Below are 8,711 nucleotides of genomic sequence, written 5' to 3' on the forward strand. Positions count from 1 at the left end.
TTTTTTTCTCATTCTCCTTCTCACAATAGCTATCACTGCTGCCACCATGCATGTAATGCTAGTTGCTCTCATTCTTCTTCATTTGCTAGTGGAAACTTTGTTGCTTCTTGTTGCTCTCTTTTCTTTCTTTTTTTCTCTTTTGCAGAGGATTCGAAAAAACACAGCTCTTCCCAGCAGTTGTAAACATTCCAGGATTGGATGCAGGCAGAAGAAAAAAACTCTCACTGACTGTTTTCTTTTTTTAGCATAAACCGTTGCAAACAAACACCTGAACATATCTTCTTCACAAGAAAGCAACACTGTTGTTGCCCCTTCTCCGAACTCTAAAGCGAAAAAAAAGAAAAGAAAGCAGTCACAAGAACAGAGAGGATTAAAGCTCAAAAACAAGGTCAGGGCCGCATTAGTTGCAGCGTGTGGGTCCGTAAACAGGGTTGTACCTTTCTATGGTACCAAGAAGAGGTACGCTGTTAGCTGTCCGATGCCTTTGTGCAAACATTCGTCCACAAGCATTAAAAGACACTTGACTAAAAAAGATCATTCTTGGACTTTGGATGAAGCTTCCATCTTTTACTCTGCAATGGTCAGGAAGTTTCAGCATGCTCGTCTCGAACGCAAGTCCGGCTGTCCAAAACCTTACCCCTGTTTGCAATGTTGGAAATATTACGACCGACTGGACATACACTTGAAAGAGACTCATTTCTACGATTCCAAGATGATCAAACAAAAGATTGCAGAGGCAAAGCGATACGACAACGAGAAGCTCTATGTCCCCCAATTTATTCGACCTGCCTTCTTTGGTATTAAGCCAGTAGCTGAACAAGCGTCTGCATCAGGCTCTGCATCCTCTGCTCCTGGGCCTTCCTCCTCTTTTTCTTCTCCGGTTCTTTCCTCTGATCCTCTTTTAAGCTTGCCCTCACCAGTTGCTGGTTCGTCCGAGGCTCCTTCTGCAAACCAATGCACCTCTGTAGAAAACAAAGAGCTGAAAACCGAATCCGTCCTTGACTCTGATTTCAATTCCTTAGAGCACTTGGTTTCCAGCTCCTATGTCTTGACCGAAGAAAAGAGACTCTTGTTTCAGTTGGACAAAGATGCTTTTCACTTTTATTACCAGTCAGCAGATGAGCTCTTCAGAGACTTTGAAAAGTGGCTTGTGGTAGCCAACAACAACACTTGGTCACAAGCAAAGATCTACAAAAATGCAGTTGTGGAAATATTGACTTGTTTTGACAGCACGTTGACGCTGCACCCAAACGCCCTCACCAATTCCAACGTTTTGGAGGATAGATACTTCTCCTTGCACTTTAAAAACATTCAGCTCAATTCCAAGCTGAGTGAACTTGACCAAACAAAAGCCATGTCTTGTCACACGTTGTGCAACCGCCTTGTCTCCCTTTGTCTCCTGTTTCGTTTCAGTGAAGCCAGAAACGTCTATTTCGGACTTTCTCATGAGGCCATCCGACGTTTGCGCTGCAAGGTGGATGAGTTGCGAAAAGTGCTGAGGCCCTTTCGTTCTTTGAGGAGGAGCCTTGTGAAAAGAAGAAAAAGCATCAACATCATCAATGTCAGTTTGCTGACCGAATATGGCAAGTCTGCATACGTAAGAGACTTAGTGGAATCGATTAGAAAGGCGTCTCTTCCGCTGACTAGAGACAATGCTGTGTCTCTACGAAATCATCTTCTGCTCTCTGTCACTGTAATTAACAGTTTAAGAAAATCTAACATTGCTCTTTTAAACATTAGAGACTACATGGCTGCTGAGAAGAGTGAGTGTGGATATTGCATTGTGCAAGAGCGCTACAAAACAGCATACAAGTACGGAGCCAAAAACATTCTAGTGCCGAACGACTTCAAAGTGTTGATCGATATTTATTTGCTGAGATACAGAGACCTTCTTGTCAACGACTCTCACTACATGGCTGCAGACACCAAGACTGTTTTGGAGTTGAGCGACTGCTACAGGCCCCTTTTTCCTTCGGTGAGAGCCAACAAAGACGAAGGTGTGACACTCGGTGCAACTAGAGTGTCTGTTTACCAGATGGGTTCCTCTGCTATCACCTCTAGCCTGACGTCCTGCTTCAGAAAAAGCCAAGTAAACATTCCCATGAAGCGTCTTACTGCCACTTGCATTCGCGGTGCGATAGCCACTTACTTTGCCAACAACAGCAAAGAAGATCGCGAGCGGTTTGCTAAACTCTACATAAAGCACAGCAGACACACAATGGATAGCTTTTATGTGTCCCAGTGGAACGCTGCAGAGGAATTGCGCTTTGCCCTGGGCATCGGACAGTCCTTCGGAGTCATAAAGTCTTTGACTGTTGAAATGTCTGAGAGACCACCAAAGGAGGAGAAGGATGTGATGGACTGGCTCCGAACTAATGCAGAGGTGTACGGGTTTCATGATGTTGAGGACATTTTTGAGGAAGATTCAGACTCCGGTTCTGACTCTGAAGAATATGCTGCTACTTTCAGCTGTACCACAGTGGTTCCGTTTGCTCCAGCTGTAGAAAACAATGTTCCTTTAGAGGATAGCAACGACCATGCCGTAGATTTCTTGTGTGAACCTACCTCAACTCCTGTTTCGTCTGTTCCATCTGAACAAACAATCGCTGGTCCAGTTCTTGAACTATCCCCTGCTCTTGCACAACTAGTTCCTAATGAACAAGCTGTTTGTATGGTTGTAGATCAGACTCTAGCTGTTCCTGTTGGCACAGCTTGTTCTCCTCTTGCATTAACATTATTTCCTTATGAACCGGATTTTATTGAACACCATGCAAAACTTTCTCCAGTTTACTTTAATGAGCAAGTGGTTGCCAAACCTGTTTCTGCTTCTCCTTCTCAGCAAGTCGCTTTCTGTCCTTCAAAAGAGGTCTTTTCTGTTCCTCTGACTCCAAGCCTTGTTGCTTTTCAGCAAACATTGGCCTAACCCAGTTTGTTTCTTTCATCTGATCCAGTTTCAGCTGTTCCAGTCCAACAGGCTGGTACTGTTCTTGCAAAGCAGCTCTCACCTTATGCTGTTCAATCTGTTGGTAGTCTATTTAGCCAATGTCTTGCCTGTACATCCAGAGGTAAATTCTTTTTGATTTTTGATTTTTATGCAAATCTCAACACGCTTTCAAAAAATGAAACTGCCCAAATCAACTCCTTGCCTCATTGTTATTGTTAAAGCTGTAAAAAAAACAAAACAAAACAAAAAAACAACTCAGAAGTGTGTATGTATTTGTTGCAGGACTAATACTGTGATTGCTTAAATGTTTATACAAGTGAATGATACTAAAACTGATTATGTTTTAGAAGTAAAAGATCCAAGAAGAAAAAAAATCAAGTTGGAAATGCCATCTGTCACTCAAGAACTCATCGGTAATGTAAAACCTAATTTATACAAAGATATATAAACACAAACCTCTTCTTGCACAATTTCAGATGGTTAACTGTTAACAAAAACTAGCCATCATTGCTAAGTGCACTTTTAGAAAGTTGTGTCTACCCGATTTCTAATGATGAAGTTAAAAACATCACCGTTAGAAATCATGCACAGCTTGTTAATATCTCTAACACTTAGAAACTGTTGATGGTTTTTATGAATTAGAAAAATGAACATGGTTTTATTTTATTTCAGGATCAACTCAGCCAAGAACAAAGGAAAACAAAGCAGAAGTTAGCCAATGCCAATTAGGTAATCTTTCGAAAACCAGTTGTTGCTATCAGTGCAAACAATAAGGTCAACAAAAAATAAATAAATAAATAAAAAAACAGAATAAATCTTGTCTTACTTCAGAACCAAATGAATATTTGATTTAATCTCTTTGTGTTATGACTTGAGTTTGTAAAATTTTAGATGAAATAGTTGAAAAGCTGAATGCTTGCCCTGGCCACAACGAATGGTTCAACACCAGAAGTTTTCCTCGATGTGCAGCTTTGGTGTTGGCATACATCTTGCAAGACGTGTTTACAGATGTAAGCTCAAGTTGCTCGTACAAAGATTACCTTGGCATCTCGGCAAATCATAGCAGTGACAAACTCATTCATGTCTTGCAAAAGTACTCCTACCAAAGCCATATTGAAGACAAAATTAAAAACATGAAGCTAAAAATTCAAAAAGAGGGCAGTTTAGAAAAGTTTGTTCAATATGGCAATATAGTGAGACCATTTATGTAGTTTAGAAAAGTTTGTTCAGTTTGGCAATAAAGATGGGCCTTTTGTGTAGTTTGTTTTCTCTATGCTTTTGCAAATATATTTATCTGTTTCGCTAAATACATAATAAACAAGAAGTTCTGTTAAACTGTTCTCACATTTCTTATTTAAAGATAGTTCAAACTTTTTTTTATCTTTAAAAAAAAAAAAAGAAGTCGTTTTGTTATTCTGTGAAAACTTTTAATAGAGTTGCATTTAGAATTACTTCTGATGTTTTTAAGAGTTTGTTAAAAAGCAAAATAATATTTCCAGTGATGTTAAACTGCATAAGTGAAATTTAAAAAAGGAAAACTGCTCCAACCATTTTTCGGAAAAAGAAATCAAAAAGTTCCTTATTTTAAAAGATCTAGACATCCATTTCTTCTTCAGCAAAATAGCGAGGCTTTTTTTATGAACTCTTACTCTCTATTTTTTCATATATTTACACAAAGGATTTTATTTAGTTCAATGTAAACATACATAGAAGTATATTATGTTTTTTTTTGTTTTTTTTTTTTTTATGCAATCTAACTTTTGTTTCACTTCTATTTTAATTTACGTTTATCTTGTATTTTATCAAGGCATGATATTGGTTTTTGCGTTGTGTGATGTCAAGCTGCGTAAGCTAAACTTAAAAGAGGAAAACTACGCTAACTTTTCTTTGAAAAAATATTCAAGAAGTACCTTAAACGAAAGAGAAAGCACACGAATCTTGCCATCCAATTCTTCTTCTGCAAAGTAGCGAGGCTTTTTATGTACTTTTGCTCTCTAATTTATCTCTATTTACGCAAAAGGTTTTATTTCAATGTAAACACGTATAAAAGAATACTTCGTTAAAAATAATGTTAAAGGAGTTGCGTAAAAAAAACGTCTGAATAAAGTTTCTTTACAAAAAAAAACAACTAAGAAACAAGCGCGCCTAAGAAAAATCAGATCGCGGTTCACTAAGTCAAAAAACGAAAGAAACAAAGTTTAAAAGGTCTTTCTAGACAACAAATTCTATTTTTGGCAATGCAGTTTTTGTATTTATGCAACCTAACTTTTGTTTGACTTCTATTTTATTTTACGTTTACGTTGTATTTTATCTTGCCTTTTTGTGTTTTATGATATCAAGCTACATAATCTAAACTTAAAAGAAGGAAACTAGGCTAACTTTTCTAGTATCATATTATGTTGTTGGTTTTGTATGCAGCCTAACTTTAGTTTCATCTATTTTTTATTTTGCGTTTATCTTATATTTTATCTTGTCTTTTTGAGTTTTATATTTTGTGAAGTCAAGCTAGATAAGCTAAACTTTAAAGAGGAAAACTACGCTAACCTTTTTTTGAAAAACTATTCAAAAACTACCTTTAACAAAGTAGCGAGGCTTTTTATGCGCTTTTATTCTCTAACATACCTATTTTTGCGCAAAGGATTTTATTTAATTCAATTTAAACATGCCTAGTAGATTATTATGTTGTTGGTTTTTTATGCAGCCTAACTTTAGCTACAACTGTTTTTCATTTTACGTTTGTCTTATATTTTTATTTATCTTTTTGTGTTCTGTGATGTCAAGCTACATAAGCCAATCTTAAAAGAGGAAAGCTACGCCAACCTTTCTTTGAAAAACTATTCAAAATCTATTTTTGAGATATTCTAGATTTAAAAGAGGAACACTGCGCTATTTTTGCTTTGAAAAAACTCTCGAAAACTACCTTATTCGATAGAGATAGCTCACGATTTTAAAAAGTTGCCTATAGTCATCTTCTTCTTCAGCAAAGTATAGCGGCTTTTTATGGATTTTTACTCTCTTATTTACCCAAATTTGCGCAAAGGATTTACTTAATTCAACTTAAACTTGTCTAGTAGATTATTAAGTTGTTTGTTTTTTATGCAGCCTAACTTTAGTTTCATTTACATTTTATTTTACGTTTATCTGATATTTTATCTTGTCTTTTTGTGTGTTGTTTTGTCAAGCTACATAAGCTAAACTTAAAAGTGGAAAACTACGCTAACCTTTCTTTGAAAATCTATTCAAAAACTGCCTTAGACATAAGCTAGATTTAAAAGAGGAAGACTACGCTATTTATGCTTTTAAAAATCTTTCGAAAAGTACCTTTATCCATTGAGATAGTACACGAATTTACAAAGTTGTATCTAGTCATCCACTTCTTCTATAGCAAAGTAGCGAGGCTTTTTATGCACTTTTGAGTTCTAATTTATCTCTGTTTACGCAAATGGTTTTTGTTTATTTCTATGCAATGATATACAAAAGAGTATTTTGTAATAGATTATGCTGCAGGAGCTTCGTAAAAAAACTCTGGCGACCTTTCCTTAAGAAAAAGCAACTGAGAGGCATGTGCGCCTTAGAAAATTCTAATCGCGATTCACCAAATTAAAAGACGAAAAGAACGAACTTTAAAAGCTCTCACTAGACATTTGTGTTTATGATAGGCAATGCAGTTTTTGATTTTATGCAGCCTAACATTTGTTTCATCTATATCTTATTTTACGTTTATCTTATACTTTATCTTGCCTTTTTGAGTTTAGTATTTTGTGATGTCATGCTAAATAAACTAAACTTTGCTAATTTTTATTTGAAAAAATACTCAAAAACTACCTTAAACATAAGCTAGATCTAAAAGAGGAAAACTACGCTAACTTTTCTTTGAAAAAATATTCAAAAACTATTTTTAAACATGATTTAGATTTAATAGATGAAAACTACGCTAAGATTTCTTTGAAAAAATATTCAAAAAGTACCTTAATCAAAAGAGATAGCACACAAAATTAAAAAGTTGCATCTAGTCATCCGTTTCTACTTCATCAAAGTAGCGAGGCGTTTATGCACTTTTTATTCTCTAATTTATCTCTATTTATGCAAATGGCTTTTGTTTATTTCAATGTAAAACTTTTCAAAAGAGTATTTTGTTAAAGATTATGCTGCAGGAGCTGTGTAAAAAAACTCTGGTGACCTTTCCTTAAGAAAAAGCAACTGAAGTAGATGTGCGCCTAAGAAAATCCAAACTACGATTCACTAAATTAAAAGACATATACAACAAACTTTAATAGTGAAACTATTTTTACAAGCGTATTTGGTAAAGATGAAATGTTCTTATGACATTTTAACGTTACGAAAAGGATTTTCTTCTGTTCAAATATTTATTACAATTTAAAGTGTTAAATAATGTTACAGAAACGACCTAAAACGCCTGTTATATTAATTTAAACGAACAAAATAGATAAAAAAAAGAAAAACTATCATTTAAAAAAAAAAAGAAAAAAAGAAAAGAAATAGAAGTTGAGGAAAAATTAAAATAAGAACTTCTAACAAAGAGCTCTTCTTTTTATTTTTCAGATTTTAGATGCTTAATTCCTTGAATGAAAAGTTGAACTGATGACCCACTACTAAGGTTGTTCCTAGCCTTCCGTTCTCAAACTAGGCCATTCTGAGAGGCTGTTTGATTAAGTACCGTTGATAGTAGTATCGCACGTAAGAGACTTCTAAAACTCTGATTATTAATTCCTTGAATGAAGAGATGACTTCATACTCACTAACGAGTTTGTTCTTAGCCATCCGTTCTTAAACTAAGCAAAACAGTGAAGTTGTTTGATTAAGTATCACAGTTTGCTGATTTGCACATGCACCATTGCCGAAACTGTGATGCTTGGTTCCTTGATTGGATTGAAGAAGCTCATCACCATGCTTTTTACAAGCTGTCCGTTGTTATGTTTTGCAATTCAGTGGTTCTGTTTTGCAATTCATTTTCTGTTTGTTTAAGAATCATCGATGGTGGTGTCGTGCATTCAAACTTTCCGAAACTCTGATGCTTGTTTTTCTTGAATGGAGAGATGAGCTTATACTTTAGGTGACTTTTAAAACTGCAGTAATTAGTGCCTCGAATGGAAAAACGAACTCATTCATTACAGACCAAAGTTGTTCCTGGGCATCCGTTAACATATTAGGCAACTGTACAGTGTAGCTGTTTGTTTTAGGTTTTATTTAGCTGGTGTGTTTTCAAGGTTTATATTTTAACTGCGTAGTCTCATCAAATTAAAAGAAATCATTTTTAAACGGATTTTCTTCTTTCGAATGTGCACTCTAAGCGTCTACAAGCTTTTGTCGTTTCGAGAAATCACTACATTAAGCATTCGACGGTGATACACGCCTGATGGCCAGGTTCTGATTTTCGAGTGAAAAGAAGATTCGCTTCCGGCCACCGGTCGGCTTTCGACGCAAAACATCTGTACACACTCGTCCAACGTCCAGTGACTAACTGTTGCAACGAGAAAGTTAGCTTTATTTGTCGTGCAGATTGTCCGCTTTGACGTAAAATGCTAGAAATTTGCTGAACGCTCGGTTTGCGCCGCCCAAGAGTCATTCTGTTTCTGCGTTGCCAGCGTCTGTCGGCTAAATACAACTGTAGACTCCGCGCAAGCTTTTTCACCGCAAAAGTTGTACAGAGCCACACCGAAGGCTAAAATCGACTTTAAGGTCGAAGGTTAAAATCGACCCTAGAGCTTTGAAAACGACGTCACGAAATTTTCAAGACATCATCGAA

The 8,711-nt window shown here is 36.0% G+C and overlaps 1 protein-coding gene across 1 annotated transcript; it reads left to right on the forward strand.

Moving 5' to 3' along the window:
- Positions 1 to 3,295: 3,295 nt before the first annotated feature.
- LOC149892744 (uncharacterized) lies at positions 3,296 to 4,188 on the forward strand. Its single transcript, XM_090076740.1, has 3 exons — positions 3,296 to 3,357; positions 3,617 to 3,673; positions 3,836 to 4,188. The coding sequence occupies exons 1-3, from the start codon at positions 3,330 to 3,332 to the stop codon at positions 4,153 to 4,155; spliced, it is 405 nt and encodes a 134-aa protein (XP_089932866.1). The 5' UTR covers positions 3,296 to 3,329; the 3' UTR covers positions 4,156 to 4,188.
- Positions 4,189 to 8,711: the final 4,523 nt, after the last annotated feature.

This window comes from Hydra viridissima, unplaced genomic scaffold, assembly GCF_058129835.1.
Source record: "Hydra viridissima isolate aposymbiotic clone 2 unplaced genomic scaffold, HvirCarnegie_v1 scaffold_1, whole genome shotgun sequence".
NCBI lineage: Eukaryota > Metazoa > Cnidaria > Hydrozoa > Anthoathecata > Hydridae > Hydra > Hydra viridissima.

What these genes read in the sequence shown, in the direction of transcription:
- LOC149892744 (XM_090076740.1), top strand. Translation starts at nt 3,330, where the DNA reads ATGCCATCTGTCACTCAAGAACTCATCG. An exon ending in TGTCACTCAAGAACTCATCG is followed by an intron (nt 3,358 to 3,616) that starts GTAATGTAAAAC and finishes ATTTTATTTCAG; the next exon opens with GATCAACTCAGCCAAGAACA. An exon ending in AGTTAGCCAATGCCAATTAG is followed by an intron (nt 3,674 to 3,835) that starts GTAATCTTTCGA and finishes GTAAAATTTTAG; the next exon opens with ATGAAATAGTTGAAAAGCTG.